Source organism: Salmo trutta, chromosome 21 (genome assembly GCF_901001165.1).
Source record: "Salmo trutta chromosome 21, fSalTru1.1, whole genome shotgun sequence".
In the NCBI taxonomy this organism is placed as follows: domain Eukaryota; kingdom Metazoa; phylum Chordata; class Actinopteri; order Salmoniformes; family Salmonidae; genus Salmo; species Salmo trutta.
In genome coordinates, this window is record NC_042977.1 from 46932611 (window position 1) to 46952642 (window position 20032).

At 42.9% G+C, this 20032-nt stretch overlaps 1 protein-coding gene across 1 annotated transcript in view; it reads left to right on the forward strand.

Annotated features, from left to right (window-relative positions):
* Positions 1–991: 991 nt before the first annotated feature.
* Positions 992–20032, forward strand: part of vav3b (vav 3 guanine nucleotide exchange factor b) — a 134143-nt gene continuing 115102 nt past the window's right edge. The window contains exons 1-2 of the mRNA XM_029705968.1: positions 992–1442; positions 8893–9009. Of these exons, the coding sequence (XP_029561828.1) occupies positions 1239–1442; positions 8893–9009 (321 nt within the window). The 5' untranslated portion in view covers positions 992–1238. The remainder of the gene's footprint in view (positions 1443–8892; positions 9010–20032) is intronic.

Consider the following 20032-nt stretch of genomic DNA (forward strand, 5'->3'; position numbering starts at 1 on the left):
TTGGGATTGTTTGGGTTGATCTCTAATTGGAGGCAGCTGATCCTCGTTGCCTCTGATTAGAGATCATATTTAAGTAAGGGTTTTTCCTTCCTGGGTTTTGTGGGTAGTTTTCTGTTTAGTGTATGTCACCTGACGGAACTGTTGTCGGTCGTTTTGTTTAAATATATTCATTTAAAGTTAAATATGAGCACTTCACACGCCCCACCTTGGTGTCCTTTAGATGACAATCTGAGACTCCAAGCCAAAACCTAGAGTGTCAAATTCTCCGGATCCTTCATCTGCAATCCGGCCCATTCTCCCACTGAATCCTCATTCGCACACCCATTACATCTCCTCAATAAATATTCTAAACCAATTTCGTGTCTGGTCCGTAAAATGTGTGAATTTTCTTTATAGCAGGTGTATTCTAGTATTGTTTCAGACTGTAGTTTCATGAAATTAAAATATCTTTGTGGTTCCTTTCACCAAATCCCTTACTTTAAAGTGAACAGTCACCATGTAAAGCCATTTACAGTTTAATCCAGAAGGAATGGCTGCTTTAAAATAAGGTTGCGCCTGGCAGTGTAACTTTTCTTTCCGTTTTTCACAGCTTTTTATTTTATTTTATAGAAATGGAGTGTGTCTAGAAATAGTTGTCGCAATCTATATGCATGCCTTAATGATATTGTACACTGAATGGAATCACACTAATGGATCCAATGAACTTTCACATTGATTGTCATAGTAATTCAGGGATTATGTATCATATAGTGTATTATGGTGTGATAATCCATTAAATTCCATTCGCTAAAGTGCATTTCAGTGAACTTCCCACAATAACATTTGGGGATTTGTCAATTGCCATTTTTTTTATTTTTTATGAATGAATGACATGTCCAAATATGTCACTTCTTTAGAGAAGCATTTAGCATTTGTCATACGAATTCAACAACAACAACAAAAATGTAGACGGAAGAGGAAGTGAAATAGAGCTTGACGTTTCAGAGCTCGAATTCATGTGAAAAAGTATCACGCTCCATAAACACACTGCAACCAATTCAGTAACGCGCTCCTCGCGATTCTGCTGGAGTGGAGCCGAAAGGAGCGTCACTTTCTTCACCGTCACAAGGAACACAACCGGAGTGACAGCTTTCTAACGTCTAGTTCTTCTTTAAACAATGTCGTTTCAAACACTTATAGAATAGACATAACTCTTTTTAGTTATTCTTCTACTTTTGATTCGATTCTCGAAAGCAGAGATGAAGTACTGGCGACAGTGCGCATTGTGGCTGATAAACTGCAAGGTGCTTCCTCCGACCCATCGGGTAACCGCGGACAGTGCCCAGGTATTTGACTTGGCTCAGACGCTCCGGGACGGGGTGCTGCTCTGTCAGCTGCTCAACAACTTGAAACCACACACCATCAACCTGAAGGAGATTAACCTTAGACCACAGATGTCTCAGGTAAAGACAAATGCTATTTTGCTTGGTGTGTAGCTACAGGGAAAAGTCTTAAAAGTGTGATAAATTCAATGGCTACTAACCCATTTCTTTTTATTCAAGGATTCTTTGGTACGCGCAACAATTTTTTTTTGTAAATTATGAAATACATTCATTTATTTCATGATTTATTTGAAATTGATAGTCCTGATGTCATACACACATTTGAAATAATTGTCATTAGTTAAACTTTTTCTATGCGATTTCGGGTTTAGCTAGTTAATTCATCATCACTGATAAATACCAACTGCCACTCTAATTATATTAAACCTATAGGCCCATTTCACCCCCAACTTGTGAAACTGGTACCTGATTTCTGTTTCTTCTTGACCCTGTGTCAAATAATATTATTATATTGACACAAGGCCAAGTTGACACAAAGCCAATTAGGTTTGCTAATTGCTATTCTAAAATCCTCAGCGCTCTTCTTAGTAATGACAACCAGTATACTCAACTTTCTTATGGACATGTTTGTTACATAATTAACTGGTCTATATACTACACAGCTACTACTAATACTTCAAATAACATATGTATTTCCTAGCTGTTAATTAATCATGTTGACGCTATTGGCCTACAGTCTATAAACCCTGTTGGTTTTCAACCTCGAGTTCCTACTTCAACTCATCATGTTGAGGTTGTTTGTAAAAGCTTCAGCCCCATGGGGACACAGGAATGCTGTCCAGATGTGCATCCCAAATGGCACCCTATTACCATAGGGGCTCTGGTCAAAAGTAGTGCACTACATAGGACATAGGGTAGACTGCTGCTCTCTACCCAGAATCCTCCATCCTCACCACCACAACACTCATTCCAGGGGACAGATAACATCCCAGCTTTGATCCACCCTTTAGTTACACCCACACCCACACACACACACACACACACACACAAACACCCACACACACCCACACACACACACACACACACACACACACACACACACACACACAAACACCCACACACACCCACACACACACACACACCCACACACACACCCACACACACACACACACACACACACACACACACACACACACACACACACACACACACAGACACAGATGTGTCGGCTGCATGATTTAGACTATATCTGTCAGTAGCCTTTTACTAGTTGAAGACTTTATTGAAATGACCACTGGGCCTTGTAGTTTTTGCCAGATTCTCTTAAAATCAAAATGGCAGATTTACACTGAGTGTACAAAACATCAAAGACATCTGCTCTTTCCATGACATAAACTGACCAGGTAAATCCTGGTGAAAGCTATGATCCCTTATTGATGTCACTTGTTAAATCCACTTCAATCAGTGTAGATGAAGGGGAGGAGACAGGTTAAAGAAGGATTTATTTTTAAGCCTTGAGATAATTGAGACATGGATTGTGAATGTGTGCCATTCAGAGGGTGAATGGGAAAGACAAAAGATTGAAGTGCCTTTGAACGGGATATGGTAGTAGGTACCAGGCACACCGGTTTGAATGTGTCAAGAACTGCAACACTGCTGAATTTTTCACACGTAACAGTTTCCTGTGTGTATCTAGAATGGTCCACCACCCAAAGGACATCCAGCCAACTTGACACAACTGTGAGAATCATTGGAGTCCACATGGGCCAGCATCCTTGTGGAACGTTTTTGACAGCTTGTAAAGTCCATGTCCCGACAAATTGAGTCTGTTCTGAGGGCAAAATGGAGATGCAACTCAATAATAGGAAGATGTTCTTAATGTTTTGGTGTTCTCTGTGTAGAACTTCTTGAACAACTTTATTGTTGCAGAAACATTGAACGCAGACATGTTATATGTGGTGCCATTGCCATGTGCTAAAACCATATTATAACCTTCTGTGACTCTGACCCTGCCTTTGGCCTTGGTCACAGAGAAAGCTGTTTTAAAGGTGTATGTTTAGCTGTGACTCTGGCCCTGCCTGTGGCCTTGGTCACAGAGAAAGCTGTTTTAAAGGTGTATGTTTAGCTGTGACTCTGGCCCTGCCTGTGGCCTTGGTCACAGAGAAAGCTGTTTTAAATGTGTATGTTTAGCTGTGACTCTGGCCCTGCCTGTGGCCTTGGTCACAGAGAAAGCTGTTTTAAATGTGTATGTTTAGCTGTGACTCTGGCCCTGCCTGTGGCCTTGGTCACAGAGAAAGCTGTTTTAAATGTGTATGTTTAGCTGGGACTCTGGCCCTGCCTGTGGCCTTGGTCACAGAGAAAGCTGTTTTAAAGGTGTATGTTTAGCTGGGACTCTGGCCCTGCCTGTGGCCTTGGTCACAGAGAAAGATGTTTTAAAGGTGTATGTTTAGCTGGGACTCTGGCCCTGCCTGTGGCCTTGGTCACAGAGAAAGCTGTTTTAAATGTGTATGTTTAGCTCAAGAGTGTCACTGCATTGAGCAACCGACAATTTCTGCAGAAACACCTACAGTCAAACACCCACTATAGATTAGGATGTGTTTTAATCTTTCCGTACTGTAATATGTCACATCGTCATTGTCAGCGTTACATCTTTCCCCGAATAGACAATCAATTAATTTATTATCAGTTATGTCTTTATCTCACAACATGCTGTTTCATTAATCTGTGTGGATTTATATTGTAAGCTTTTCTCATTGCGTTTATCCATTCTGCACTATAGAATAGAGCTCCAGTCCAGGCATATCTTACTGGACAATGCAGAAAGCTGTAGCCTACAGCAGTAGGTCATCTGATGCAGTAGGTCATCTGTGTAGTAGTCCAGATAGGAAATGGCTTTGTCATTGTGCGCTACCACTGTTCTAGCCATACGATGTGGGTGGTTAATACAAGCAGAAGTCTATCATAATGGATTGAAGGGAGGGAGGGATGGAGAGAGATAGCGGGGGAGGGAGGGAGTGATGAAGAGAGGGAGGAATGGGGAGAGAGAGATGGATAAGCGGGCAGTGTACTGTGATTAAGTAGTTATAGCCTACTGAACTGCTATTTTTAGCCAAGTACTGCATCTAGGGGTAGGTAGTGTAAAATGTGCATTTTGTGGAGCAGGAAGTGGAATGTGTATGTGTGGGTGACGATATGCATTATCAACGTTGGTGCCAACTCATATTGTACCATTTTGATATATTTCACGTTAAAATGTGGAATACTCACAGTAGTTGATACATGTCTTTGATCTCTGACAGAGCCGACGCAACTAGACTAGTTTAGAAAGAAAGATTCTTCGACCAAAAACAGTGTATTCATACAGAGAGCGAGAGAATCAGAGATCGAGAAAAATAAATGAACGACTTGAAAGAGAAGAAGAAAGAAGAGAGGGAGAAGGTGGATTACTTTGCGCTGTGACGTTCAGATTGATCCTGTGGAGTAAAACCGAGACCTTCAGGCAGACACACTTTAAAACAGTACAATATAATAAAAATATAGACTATCTACAGTAGCTAAATCGATTAGGCCAACATATATCGACCCCCCCCCCCCCCCAAGTGTTCAAAGACTTGTGAACATTTTAGGCGTGAAATACTGTTCCCTTTAAATCACATCCAACTGTAGTCACTCAGATACAGTGTTGTTACATGTCAGAGTCTTGGTGATTTCTACATCTGAGGATGTGTTGCTAGTCTCCTCCTCAGTCTCCTTATCATAACAGTTGATCACAGAGATGCCTGTGATTTATCCTCTAACCCCAGGGGCCCTCTCTCTCTCTCTCTCTCTCTCTCTCTCTCTCTCTCTCTCTCTAGCTCTCTCTCTAGCTCTAGCTCTAGCTCTCTGTCGGTGGAGGAAGTGGAAGAGCGCTGCCCAACAGTCAAAGTCACAGCTATTTAACTCACAAAGGGCTTTATTAACTAAATGTCTAGTTGTACTGTGTTACCAGCTCTGAGCAGTTCTGGGCATGTTGAGAATGAATGTTGTGTAGTATTCCTGTTCCAACTTCCTGCCACACTGTAATAAGACTGGATTTCCTGACCCCCAACTGAGCGTGATAATTGGTCAAAATGCTGAAAGCCCACCCAAATAACCCCCCTGTAGCCCCACATTTCTTATCCAGTCAATCACATTGCCATGATTGAATACATGTATATATTAAATCCCATTACAGTATATCCTTTTTTTTTTACACATAGAAAAAAAATAAAAATGGAAAGCTGAAAGCTAAAAAGTCATAAAAGCCATAAAATCAGTGTTGATGTTGTCCTGGACTGGCCCTCAGACTAGTGTCCACAGTGTGATGTGTCCTGGACTGGCCCTCAGACTAGTGTCCACAGTGTGATGTGTCCTGGACTGGCCCTCAGACTAGTGTCCACAGTGTGATGTGTCCTGGACTGGCCCTCAGACTAGTGTCCACAGTGTGATGTGTCCTGGACTGGCCCTCAGACTAGTGTCCACAGTGTGATGTGTCCTGGACTGGCCCTCAGACTAGTGTCCACAGTGTGATGTGTCCTGGACTGGCCCTCAGACTAGTGTCCACAGTGTGATGTGTCCTGGACTGGCCCTCAGACTAGTGTCCACAGTGTGATGTGTCCTGGACTGGCCCTCAGACTAGTGTCCACAGTGTGATGTGTCCTGGACTGGCCCTCAGACTAGTGTCCACAGTGTGATGTGTCCTGGACTGGCCCTCAGACTAGTGTCCACAGTGTGATGTGTCCTGGACTGGCCCTCAGACTAGTGTCCACAGTGTGATGTGTCCTGGACTGGCCCTCAGACTAGTGTCCACAGTGTGATGTGTCCTGGACTGGCCCTCAGACTAGTGTCCACAGTGTGATGTGTCCTGGACTGGCCCTCAGACTAGTGTCCACAGTGTGATGTGTCCTGGACTGGCCCTCAGACTAGTGTCCACAGTGTGATGTGTCCTGGACTGGCCCTCAGACTAGTGTCCACAGTGTGATGTGTCCTGGACTGGCCCTCAGACTAGTGTCCACAGTGTGATGTGTCCTGGACTGGCCCTCAGACTAGTGTCCACAGTGTGATGTGTCCTGGACTGGCCCTCAGACTAGTGTCCACAGTGTGATGTTGTCCTGGACTGGCCCTCAGACTAGTGTCCACAGTGTGATGTGTCCTGGACTGGCCCTCAGACTAGTGTCCACAGTGTGATGTGTCCTGGACTGGCCCTCAGACTAGTGTCCACAGTGTGATGTTGTCCTGGACTGGCCCTCAGACTAGTGTCCACAGTGTGATGTGTCCTGGACTGGCCCTCAGACTAGTGTCCACAGTGTGATGTGTCCAGGACTGGCCCTCAGACTAGTGTCCACAGTGTGATGTGTCCTGGACTGGCCCTCAGACTAGTGTCCACAGTGTGATGTGTCCTGGACTGGCCCTCAGACTAGTGTCCACAGTGTGATGTGTCCTGGACTGGCCCTCAGACTAGTGTCCACAGTGTGATGTGTCCTGGACTGGCCCTCAGACTAGTGTCCACAGTGTGATGTGTCCTGGACTGGCCCTCAGACTAGTGTCCACAGTGTGATGTGTCCTGGACTGGCCCTCAGACTAGTGTCCACAGTGTGATGTGTCCTGGACTGGCCCTCAGACTAGTGTCCACAGTGTGATGTGTCCTGGACTGGCCCTCAGACTAGTGTCCACAGTGTGATGTGTCCTGGACTGGCCCTCAGACTAGTGTCCACAGTGTGATGTGTCCAGGACTGGCCCTCAGACTAGTGTCCACAGTGTGATGTGTCCTGGACTGGCCCTCAGACTAGTGTCCACAGTGTGATGTGTCCTGGACTGGCCCTCAGACTAGTGTCCACAGTGTGATGTGTCCTGGACTGGCCCTCAGACTAGTGTCCACAGTGTGATGTTGTCCTGGACTGGCCCTCAGACTAGTGTCCACAAGTGTGATGTGTCCTGGACTGGCCCTCAGACTAGTGTCCACAAGTGTGATGTGTCCTGGACTGGCCCTCAGACTAGTGTCCACAGTGTGATGTTGTCCTGGACTGGCCCTCAGACTAGTGTCCACAAGTGTGATGTGTCCTGGACTGGCCCTCAGACTAGTGTCCACAGTGTGATGTGTCCTGGACTGGCCCTCAGACTAGTGTCCACAGTGTGATGTGTCCTGGACTGGCCCTCAGACTAGTGTCCACAGTGTGATGTGTCCTGGACTGGCCCTCAGACTAGTGTCCACAGTGTGATGTGTCCTGGACTGGCCCTCAGACTAGTGTCCACAGTGTGATGTGTCCTGGACTGGCCCTCAGACTAGTGTCCACAGTGTGATGTGTCCAGGACTGGCCCTCAGACTAGTGTCCACAGTGTGATGTGTCCTGGACTGGCCCTCAGACTAGTGTCCACAGTGTGATGTGTCCTGGACTGGCCCTCAGACTAGTGTCCACAGTGTGATGTGTCCTGGACTGGCCCTCAGACTAGTGTCCACAGTGTGATGTTGTCCTGGACTGGCCCTCAGACTAGTGTCCACAAGTGTGATGTGTCCTGGACTGGCCCTCAGACTAGTGTCCACAAGTGTGATGTGTCCTGGACTGGCCCTCAGACTAGTGTCCACAGTGTGATGTTGTCCTGGACTGGCCCTCAGACTAGTGTCCACAAGTGTGATGTGTCCTGGACTGGCCCTCAGACTAGTGTCCACAGTGTGATGTGTCCTGGACTGGCCCTCAGACTAGTGTCCACAGTGTGATGTGTCCTGGACTGGCCCTCAGACTAGTGTCCACAGTGTGATGTGTCCTGGACTGGCCCTCAGACTAGTGTCCACAGTGTGATGTTGTCCTGGACTGGCCCTCAGACTAGTGTCCACAAGTGTGATGTGTCCTGATTTATCCTAATGGAATAGATTTGATGGATAACTCCACTTTGCTTTAGGTTTAACCTCCTCCTCCTCCAGCAATCAAATATGGATGGTTAATGGCATCATCTCTCAGTTATTAATGTTCAAGAAAGAGTATGTAGGAACTTAAAAGTTCCCCAAAAGCTTTGAAGTACAGTATGTTCTTTGAGTCTGTCTGATAAATTTGATTAGTTTTCAGAAATATGAACAGAGATAAATGTTAAAGTTCACCAGGAGGATATTAATGTACTGTTTCCCTGTGGCTCAGTTGGTAGAGCATGGTGTTTGCAACGTCAGGGTTGTGGGTTCGATTCCCACGGGGGGCCAGTACAAAAAAATCGATAATGAAATGTATGCATACACTACTGTAAGTCGCTCTGGATAAGAGCGTCTGCAAAATGACTAAAATGTAAATGTAAATGTAAAATGTACTGTCTTATGAATGTCTTATTAACATCTAATGTATGTCTTATGAATGTGTTATGAATGTCTTATTAACATCTAATGTATGTCTTATGAATGTCTTATGAACGTGTTATGAATGTCTTATTGTGCAAATCGGTCTCATTAGAATATGTCTAAATAGTGACGTTTAACAGTTATTTGTCACCTGTGCTGACGTATTAGTTATGAGATAACCAATATGTCTTAGTGTTCTATTTGTAACTATTTTTGTTGTTCTGTTCCCAGTTCCTCTGCTTGAAGAATATCCGGACCTTCCTGTCCTCCTGCTGTGAGGTGTTTGGGTTGAAGAAGACTGATCTGTTTGAGGCCTTCGACCTGTTTGATGTCCGGGACTTTGGAAAGGTAACAAAGACATACCGCGGGCCAACTCTCCGCTCTGTTTGTTCATACCTTTACAAAAAAGTCGTACAGGAAGTCCTGCAGGATATATATCCTGCAGGAATAGGAAGTCCTGCAGGATATCCAACAGGATTATCGTGGTCACTTTCCTGTAGGACAATTCCTGCAGGAATCCTGCAGTATCATCTAGGAATCATGCAGGTAGATCTCAAATAAATCCTGCAGGATTGTTTCCTGAATGATGAGCTGCAGGAATTGTCCTACACCAAAATTCCCCCCAAATCCTGTGGGATATCCTGTGGGTAATAGTCCTCCAGGTAATTCCACAAGATTTCCAGGGCGGCCATTTTCCTGTAGGAACACCTGCTGGATTCCTTCCTCATCCTTCAGAGAATTTCATGTAGGACAATCCACATTCTTTCAAAAGAATGGACAAATTGCACAAGATATAAGATTGCATAGCGACGTTATTATCCAATGAAGCAACAGCTGATGTGTTGGATTGTCCATTTCACCAGATTTTGAATAAATAGGGTAAAAGCATATTTTGTAAGAAGAGTGAGAATAACGGTGACATCACGTGAACAGTGTATTGGTGTGAAGTGAAACGGGTGTCTGCCACGGTCAACTTGGTGATAGATGGCTTTAATATGGCTGGTACAACAACACCATCTGACAGTAATGCATGTGTGTCAGGCTCCGTTTAAAAGGGAGAAATGAGAGGTTGCAACTGTGTGTGGTGTTTCCTTCGCCTGCATGGCTGTCCAGTGTTGCCTTCTGTGGTAGTCAGTCTCACTGTTGTTTACAGGACCTGTCTTAACTGAGGAGGACAGGAGACAGATGACAGGGGCAGAGTTCAGAATATCACTACAGAACATCTGTGTTACATGAAAAACAGAGACAAAATAGTGCACATGATATACTGTAGTAGTGAAAGACAAGCTACTCACCTTTAACTAGTAGGCCACTGGATGAATGGAGCTTTAACTAGTAGGCCACTGGATTAATGGAGCTTTAACTAGTAGGCCACTGGACTAATGGAGCTTTAACTAGTGGACTAATGGAGCTTTAACAAGTAGACCACTGGACTAATGGAGCTTTAACTAGTAGGCCACTGGACTAATGGAGCTTTAACTAGTAGGCCACTGGACTAATGGAGCTTTAACTAGTAGGCCACTGGACTAATGGAGCTTTAACTAGTGGACTAATGTAGCTTTAACAAGTAGACCACTGGACTAATGGAGCTTTAACTAGTAGGCCACTGGACTAATGGAGCTTTAACTAGTAGACTAATGGAGCTGCAAATTAGACAAGGAATCAGAAACAGATTAATTAGTAAATGTATTGTTTTTTCATGCACTTACCAACTCTAATGTGGTGTGGTGGCCTTCTGCTAAACTGTTAGAAATACAAGGTAAAGAATTGCAGTGAAATACTAGGTGTGTGTTTTCTGTGCTTCCTGTAGTCTAAGCTGTAAGGGAGAAGAAGATAATTCACATGGTGGACGTGGGGAAACTGTCCAAAGAAGCTAAGAGTAAAACAGAGAGAAAGTCATGTTAAAATTTGCAATTTCTATTTAAATCAAGCTATTTGTATTTTCAATTGGGACCTAATATATTTCAGTTCAAAATAATGTGATATTTCATAGATAAATGTTATGTTCCAAATTGCATACTTGTGTTCTATGTAGAGCGTATAGAAGTCAACTGTCATTATTCAAGTATGATTCCAAACCTAAGAACGGCAAATATGTACTAGGTTTGTGGGAAGTTCTATTAGCATCCTTGGGAGGTCTGGAAAACAAAGCACACATGGGAGCATACATTTTCCTTCCCTTCGCCGGGAAGGCTATCCCATGACACCTTGCAACACAGCGAAAATTCCCCAAAATTCTGAATTAATGGTGGACTGAAGTCCCTGCTTGGGAGAAAATGTTCCAGAGAAATAAGGAATAACTTTGTAAAATGTAAGTATTACGTTTATTTATTCACAAAATTATGTTAAAATGTTCAACAAATGACTTTCATATGAATTTTGAATTTAAATGTTGGACTCACTGCTGTTTATCAGCCCGCTACCCAAGCTAAGTTAGCTATCAGGCAATCTCATCCTGGTTATCACCTGTTTTAGGGATGACAAACTAAACAAACTAATCGTAAAATCAGCGGTGTCAATTGTGAAAACCCAGACAGTTTTTTTATTATCCTGAACTGGTGAACTTGCTAGCCAGCTAATGAGAAATGTAGCAAATTGTTTGTTTTTTCACATTTGTTTTCAGGGACAGATGGCAACTGATGTGTTAATTTCACTTCATGGCTTTGGCAGGACAGAATAGTCGTGGCCGACTGGTTTGGAGGTAAGACATTTTAACATCTGATTAACGGCGTAGGAAATGCAGCTAGCTGTGTTCTGTTCAATGTAGCTTGCTAGCTAGCCAAGCTATTTGTGCATTCTTACATGATCAGTCAATACATACATGTAGTGTCTGTTTACCTAACATTAGCTAGCTTTCTTCTTGTCACTTTCCCCTCCCCTCATGTTTCACCATTGCATGCAAAGAAAATGTTTTAAATAATGAAATGATCAATTAAAAGTAAAATCGGTGACAACTTGATCAAGGCTATAAATATGCAGAACTGTTTCCAAAACCATTGCACATTTATTAGCAAAGGTAGTTGTGGTTCTCAGCAACTTGAACCAGCACTGAAATTTGAGCAGTGAGGTTAATTTCACCTCCCTTGGCCTTATGTTTATGCTCTGTTCACAGGTTGAAGCACATCCCACCACATCACTCAGATAGATGTAAAGAAGTTGAGAACCTCCCATCCACCAGGAAAATCACCCTATCCCAGGAGTTTATTCAGCAGTATAGCTTTTTCAATGTTCATCTCTTTCATGTCCCCTCACTTGGGGATGTTAAAATGTTTTCTATTCTACTGAGCCATTTACTTCATGTTCATATATCTTTTATTTCTTATTGTTGTTGCATTGTCGAGAAGGAACCTGCAAGTTAGCATTTCATTGGACCATGTTTATCCTGTACATACGACCAATACAACTTTTGTACAATGGACCGTATTTTAAGGATTCATGCAGATGAAGGTGGACCAATAAAAGGGTTAATATTAATTAAACATGACAAGTGTTGATGTGTTGATGTCTCCACACAGTTCTGGGTTTGAGCCTTTGTCATCTGGGGTCTCCGGTTCATGTCTAAGAAAAAGGCATTAATAATATTACAATGGTGTATTAATTTAATATATATATTTCTGTTTGATATGCATGCGTATAAACTCAGCACAAAAAGAAACGTCCTCTCACTATCAACTGTGTTTATTTTCAGCAAACTTAACATGTGTAAATATTTGTATGACCATAACAAGATTCAACAACTGAGACATAAACTGAACAAGTTCCAGAGACATGTGACTAACAGAAATGGAATAATGTGTCCCTCAACAAAGGGGGGGTCAAAATGAAAAGTAACAGTCAGTATCTGGTGTGGCCACCAGCTGCATTAAGTACTGCAGTGCATCTCCTCCTCATGGACTGCACCAGATTTATCAATTCTTGCTGTGAGATGTTACCCCACTCTTCCACCAAGGCACCTGCAAGTTCCCGGACATTTCTGGGGGGAATGGCCCTAGCTCTCACCCTCCGATCTAACAGGTCCCAGACGTGCTCAATGGGATTGAGATCCGGGCTCTTCGCTGGCCATGGCAGAACACTGACATTCTTGTCTTGCAGGAAATCACGCACAGAACGAGCAGTATGGCTGGTGATATTGTCATGCTGGAGGGTCATGTCAGGATGAGCCTGCAGGAAGGATATCACATGAGGGAGGAGGATGTCTTCCCTGTAACGCACAGCGTTGAGATTGCCTGCAATGACAACAAGCTCAGTCCAATGATGCTGTGACACATCGCCCCAGACCATGATGGACCCTCCACTTCCAAATCAATCCCGCTCCAGAGTACAGGCCTCGGTGTAACGCTCATTCCTTCGACGATAAACGCGAATCCGAAACACAGCCACACGTCTTGGGGATAGTGTTGATATGACTATAGTCAGTCAGACTAGCCAGCCACACGTCTTGGGGATAGTGTTGATATAACTATAGTCAGACTAGCCAGCCAGCCACACATCTTTGGGTTAGTGTTGATATAACTATAGTCAGACTAGCCAGCCAGCCACACGTCTTGGGGATAGTGTTGATATAACTATAGTCAGACTAGCCAGCCAGCCACACGTCTTGGGGATAGTGTTGATATAACTATAGTCAGTCAGACTAGCCAGCCAGCCACACGTCTTGGGGATACTGTTGATATAACTATAGTCAGTCAGACTAGCCAGCCAGCCACACATCTTGGGGATAGTGTTGATATAACTATAGTCAGACTAGCCAGCCAGCCACACGTCTTGGGGATACTGTTGATATAACTATAGTCAGACTAGCCAGCCAGCCACACGTGTCTTGGGGATAGTGTTGATATGACTATAGTCAGTCAGACTAGCCAGCCAGCCACACGTCTTGGGGATAGTGTTGATATAACTATAGTCAGACTAGCCAGCCAGCCACACGTCTTGGGGATAGTGTTGATATAACTATAGTCAGACTAGCCAGCCAGCCACACGTCTTGGGGATACTGTTGATATAACTATAGTCAGACTAGCCAGCCAGCCACACGTCTTGGGGATAGTGTTGATATGACTATAGTCAGTCAGACTAGCCAGCCAGCCACACGTCTTGGGGATACTGTTGATATGACTATAGTCAGTCAGACCAGCCAGCCACACGTCTTGCTTTTCTTCACACTTGTTTTTCTTGAACAGTCACTGTATGAATAGAGGTAGACTGCACTTGCCCTGATGTTTTCTCTGTGGACATAAAGCATAACTCAGTACTTTACACCACTGGTGTGCGCATAGCCTGTCTTCTCTTGAGAGCCAGGTCTGCCTTCGGTGGCCTTTCTCAATTTACATTTTTTTAAAATGTTTTATTTAACCTTTATTTAACTAGGCAAGTCAGTTAAGAACAAATTCTTATTTACAATGATGGCCTACACCGGCCAAACCCGGACAATGCTGGGCCAATTGTGCGCCGCCCTATGGGACTCCCAATCACAGCCGGATGGGATACAACCTGGATAGCAAGGCCATGCTTACTGAGTCTTTACATAGTCAACTTTCCTTAATTTTGGATAAATTCAATTCAAGGGGCTTTATTGGCATGGGAAACATATGTTAACATTGCCAAAGCAAGTGAAGTATATAATAAATAAAAGTGAAATGAACAATAAAAATGAACAGTAAACATCACACTCACAGAAGTTCCAAAATAATAAAGACATTACAAATGTCATATTATGTATTTATACAGTGTTGTAACGATGTGCAAATGGTTAAATAAATAAACATAAATATGGGTTGTTTTTACAATGGTGTTTGTTCTTCACTGGTTGCCCTTTTCTTGTGGCAACAGGTCACAAATATTGCTGCTGTGATGACACACTGTGGTATTTCACCCAGTAGATATGGGTTTATCAAAATTAGGTTTGTTTTCAAATTATTTGTGGATCTGTGTAATCTGAGGGAAATATGTTTCTCTAATATGGTCAGGCATTTGGCAGGAGGTTAGGAAGTGCAGCTCAGTTTCCACCTCATTTTGTGGGAAGTGTGCACATAGCCTGTCTTCTCTTGAGAGCCAGGTCTGCCTACGGTAGCCTTTCTCAATAGCAAGGCTATGCTCACTGAGTCTGTACATAGTCAAAGCTTTCCTTAAGTTTGGGTCAGTCACAGTGGTCAGGCATTCTGCCACTGTGTACTCTCTGTTTATGGACAAAAAGCGTTCTAGTTTGCTCAGTTTTTTTGTGAATTCTTTCCAATGTGTCAAGTAATTATCTTTTTGTTTTCTCATGATTTGGTTGGGTCTAATTGTGTAGCAGTGCAGGGGCTCTGTGGGGTCTGTTTGTGTTTGTGAACAGAGCCCCAGGACCAGCTTGCTTAGGGGACTCTTCTCCAGGTTCATCTCTCTATAGGTGATGGCTTTGCAATGGAAGGTTTGAGAATTGCTTCCTTTTAAGTGGGTGTAGAATTGAACGGCTCTTTTCTGGATTTTGATCATTAGCGGGTATTGGCCTAATTCTGCTCTGCTCTGCATGCGTTATTTGGTGTTTTATGTTGTACACGGATGATATTTTAGCAGAATTCTGCATGCAGTCTCAATTTGGTGTTTGTCCCATTTTGTGAATTCTTGGTTGGTGAGCGGACCCCAGACCTCACAACCATAAAGGGCAATGGGTTCTATAACTGATTCAAGTATTTTTAGCCAGATCCTAATTGGTATGTTGAATTCTATGTTCCTTTTGATGGCATAGAGGCCCTTCTTGCCTTGTCATCCCTCTGTCTCTCTCTCATTCCTCTACAGTAGGATTCATGCCACCATCTCTTTCTCTCTCTTTTAAATGTACACTAGGACGTAAATCATAACCAGGTCTCTCTCTCTCTCTCTGTCTCTGTCTCTGTCTCTCTATGTTCTGAAGTGGCCTCTTTCAAGCATACTGCACACATCATTTACTTATTTTTTGCAACAAAAGCCTGCTAAAGACCAACAAGCACCTTTTTTGTTTTATACAGGCTCTCTATAAACAGTATGAATATACAGTATGTCTTTGACCGGGAGGTGTGCTTACTAACTGCAAACCACATCTTGTAAAAGCAACACCTTGCTAAGTGGAGCAGTGGTGGCTCTTTTTGCCCCTGTGAGCTACTTTATCTGGACCACAAACACACACACACATACACACACACACGCGTAAACTCGTCTCAGCCAGTGTTCTCTGTGTACTAAAGAAGATTGCCATTAATCTGAGGAGATGATCTGGATGGGAGGCATCTTAATATTTACACCAAACGGTTGCTGTGTAATTCCTTATGTTAAACAGTTGTTTTTTTAGAAGCTTTATAAAAGACATTAAATAACATGAAATGTAAAGGACATATAATTAAATGTGCGTGCGTGTGTGTGTGTGTGTGTGTGTGCACGTGTGCTTGTATTTGTGTGTGTGTGTGTGTGGATATCATAAGGTGAATGCACCAATTTGTAAGTCACTCTGGATAAGAGCGTCTGCTAAATGGCGTAAATGTAAAAAATGTAAATGTGTGTGTGAGTGTCTGTGTGCACATGTGTGTGTATTTGTGTGTGAGTGTGCACGTGTGTTTTGTATGTGTGTGTGTGTGTGCGAGTGTCTGTGTGCACGTGTATTTGTGTGTGTGTCTGTGTGCATGTGTGTTTGTATGAGTGAGTGTCTGTGTGCACGTGTGTTTGTATTTGTGTGTGTGTCTGTGTGCATGTGTGTTTGTATGAGTGAATGTCTGTGTGCACGTGTGTTTTGTATGTGTATGTGTGCGAGTGTCTGTGTGCACGTGTGTTTGTATTTGTGTGTGTGTGTGTCTGTGTGCACGTGTGTGTGTGTTCAGAGATTGAAATGGAAATGGTCCAGAGAGGGTTGTTGTCTAATGTGGGAATGTTCTGGGAATGTTTCTCGGAATGTTCTGGGAACGTTAGAAACAGAAACTGGTTTTAATCTCAGACAGACTACAGTGTAATCCTGTGGCCACTACAGACTGGGCTTCAGGCGACTGCATAATAATGAGAGAGCATTTTAACCTACATTTCACCCTGAGTTACCACTGGTACCAGGAGTCTCTCCCAAGACATCTTCATCATCACCATCATCATATCCAGGCTGTATCACATCCGGCCGTGATTGGGAGTCCCGTAGCGCGGTGCACAGTTTGGTCCAGGTTTGGCCGGGGTAGGCCGTCATTGTAAAAAAACATATTTTATTCTTAACTGACTTGCCTAGTTAAATAAAGGTTAACATTTACGAATCGGCAGTGCCAGAAGCAACCCCTAGCCATCTACACCCCACCTTAGGGTTTACACACTTAATGGAGATTTGAAGCAGTATGTTTTAGAAATTGCTTCCACCTGTCCAATCTTTTCAGATCAAGTGGGGGGGTTACCACAGGCCTCTCTCCAGGCCTCACTGAGTGTTGATGAATCAGCGGAGACAGATGCACAATGATGGAAGCTCGTCCCCTCCCCCCCATCTTCTTCTTAAGGATATCAACCATGTTATATGTTGATGCAGGAATAAAGCCTATAGAATGAGCATCGTTTAAAAACATAATAATCTTTACAATCTGGCCTCTGTGTCTGATCCGATCCGTCCTGCTGTTCCTCTGGTGACAGCTCACAGGTGATATGTGTCAGCGACTATGTTGTGATATGACCTTCTATAGTTCTCCTGTGCTCTCCTCTGTGCTGTGGCTGCTCTTCTCATCGTGTGTGTGTGTGTGTGTGTGTGTGTGTGTGTGTGTGTGTGTGTGTGTGTGTGTGTGTGTGTGTGTGTGTGTGTGTGTGTGTGTGTGTGTGTGTGCATGCTAGTTCACCTCAAGCACCACTCTGGCTGTGTTATTGAGTTCGAATGAAACCTGATGAAGAGATCTCTGAGCAGATAAAACAGCTGACGTTCTTATCAAGAGATGAACTATAACTTTTCATGTCAACATACGGTAGGATTCATGTCAACATACAGTAGGATTCATGTCAACATATGTGTATGTGTGTCAACATACAGTAGGATTCATGTCAACATACGGTAGGATTCATGTCAACATACAGTAGGATTCATGTCAACATACAGTAGGATTCATGTCAACATACGGTAGGATTTCATGTCAACATACGGTAGGATTCATGTCAACATACGGTAGGATTTCATGTCAACATACGGTAGGATTCATGTCAACATACGGTAGGATTTCATGTCAACATACGGTAGGATTTCATGTCAACATACGGTAGGATTCATGTCAACATACGGTAGGATTTCATGTCAACATACGGTAGGATTCATGTCAACATACAGTAGGATTCATGTCAACATACGGTAGGATTCATGTCAACATACGGTAGGATTTCATGTCAACATACGGTAGGATTCATGTCAACATACGGTAGGATTTCATGTCAACATACGGTAGGATTCATGTCAACATACGGTAGGATTCATGTCAACATACGGTAGGATTCATGTCAACATACAGTAGGATTCATGTCAACATACGGTAGGATTCATGTCAACATACGGTAGGATTTCATGTCAACATACGGTAGGATTCATGTCAACACAGTAGGACTCATGTCAACATACGGTAGGATTCATGTCTACATATGGTAGGATTCATGTCTACATATGGTAGGATTCATGTCTACATATGGTAGGATTCATGTCTACATATGGTAGGATTTCATGTCAACATACGGTAGGATTCATGTCAACATACGGTAGGATTCATGTCAACATACGGTAGGATTCATGTCAACACACAGTAGGACTCATGTCAACATACGGTATGATTCATGTCAACATACGGTAGGATTCATGTCAACACACAGTAGGATTCATGTCAACATACGGTAGTATTCATGTCAACACACAGTAGGACTCATGTCTACATACAGAAGGACTGTGAAAGTAATAGCAACATAACTGTAGATGAGAAGGAACGTCATCTGTAAGGGTCTCTCTCTCTCTGTCTTTCTCAGTGTCTTTCTCCCTCGGTCTTTCGGTACCTCTCCCTTGGTCTCTCTCGGTCTGTCTCTCTCTCTCTCTCTCTCTCTCTATAATTGCTTTACTGGCATGAAATACAATTTGTAGATATTGTCAAGCTAGTATAGTGTTACAGCATTTAGGTAAATACAGTACAATCTCTGTCTCTGTGTGTCTCAATTAAATTCAAAGGGGCTTTATTATTAATGTATGTAGTTCTGTCCTTGAGTTGTTCTTGTCTATTAACGTTCTTTATTGTGTCATGTTCTGTGTGGACTCCAGGAAGAGTAGCTGTGGCTTTCGCAACAGACCTCTTGTAGCTAAAGGGGATCTTAGTAAATTTCCTCTGCCTTTATTGACCTGGAAAACATGTTTACATTGCCAAATCAAGTGAAATAAACAATAATCAAAAATGAGAAGAAGCCAAAAAATGATTAGAAATTAACAGTAAACATTGCACACAAAAAGATGAAGGCATTTCAAATCTCTTTCAATCCAATGTAAGGGCTTTATTGGCATGGGAAACATATGGTAACATTGCCAAAGCAAGTGAAATAGATAAACAAAAGTGAAATAAACAAAAAATGAACAGTAAACATTACACTCACAAAAGTTCCAAAAAAATAGAGACATTTCAAATGTCATATTATGGCTATGTACAGTGTTGTAACGATGTGCAAATAGTTAAAGTACAAAAGGAAAAATAAACATAAATATGGGTTGTATTTACAATGGTGTTTGTTCTTCACTGGTTGCCCTTTTCATGTGGCAACCGATCACAAACCTTGCTGCTGTGATGGCACACTGTGGTATTTCACTCAGTAGATATGGGAGTTTTATCAAAATTGGATTTGTTTTTCGAATTCTTTGTGGGTCTGTGTAATCTGAGGGAAATATGTTTCTCTAATATGGTCATACATCAGGAGGTTAGGAAGTGCAGCTTAATTTCCACCTCATTGTGTGGGCAGTGTGCACCAGTAGTGGAACAAGTGCCCAATTATCATACTTTTTATTCTCTATTTTGGTTAGGCCAGGGTGTGACTAGGGTGGGCATTCTATGTCCTTTTTTCTATGTTTGGGCATTTCTTTGTTTTGGCCGAGTATGGTTCTCAATCAGGGACAGCTGTCTATCGTTGTCTCTGATTGGGAGCCATACTTAGGCAGCCTTTTCCCACAGAGTTGTTGTGGGTAGTTAATTTCTGTTTAGTTCTAGTTATCCTGACAGAACTGTTGGCAGTCGTTTTGTTTATTTGTAAAGTGTTCATTTTTCCATTAAATCACAAAGATGAACAAATTCCACACTGCACCTTGGTCTCTTCACAACGACGCCTGTTACAACTTGATTAAAAGTAAAGATACCATAATAGAAAATGACTTAAGTGAAAGTAACCCAGTAAAATACTACT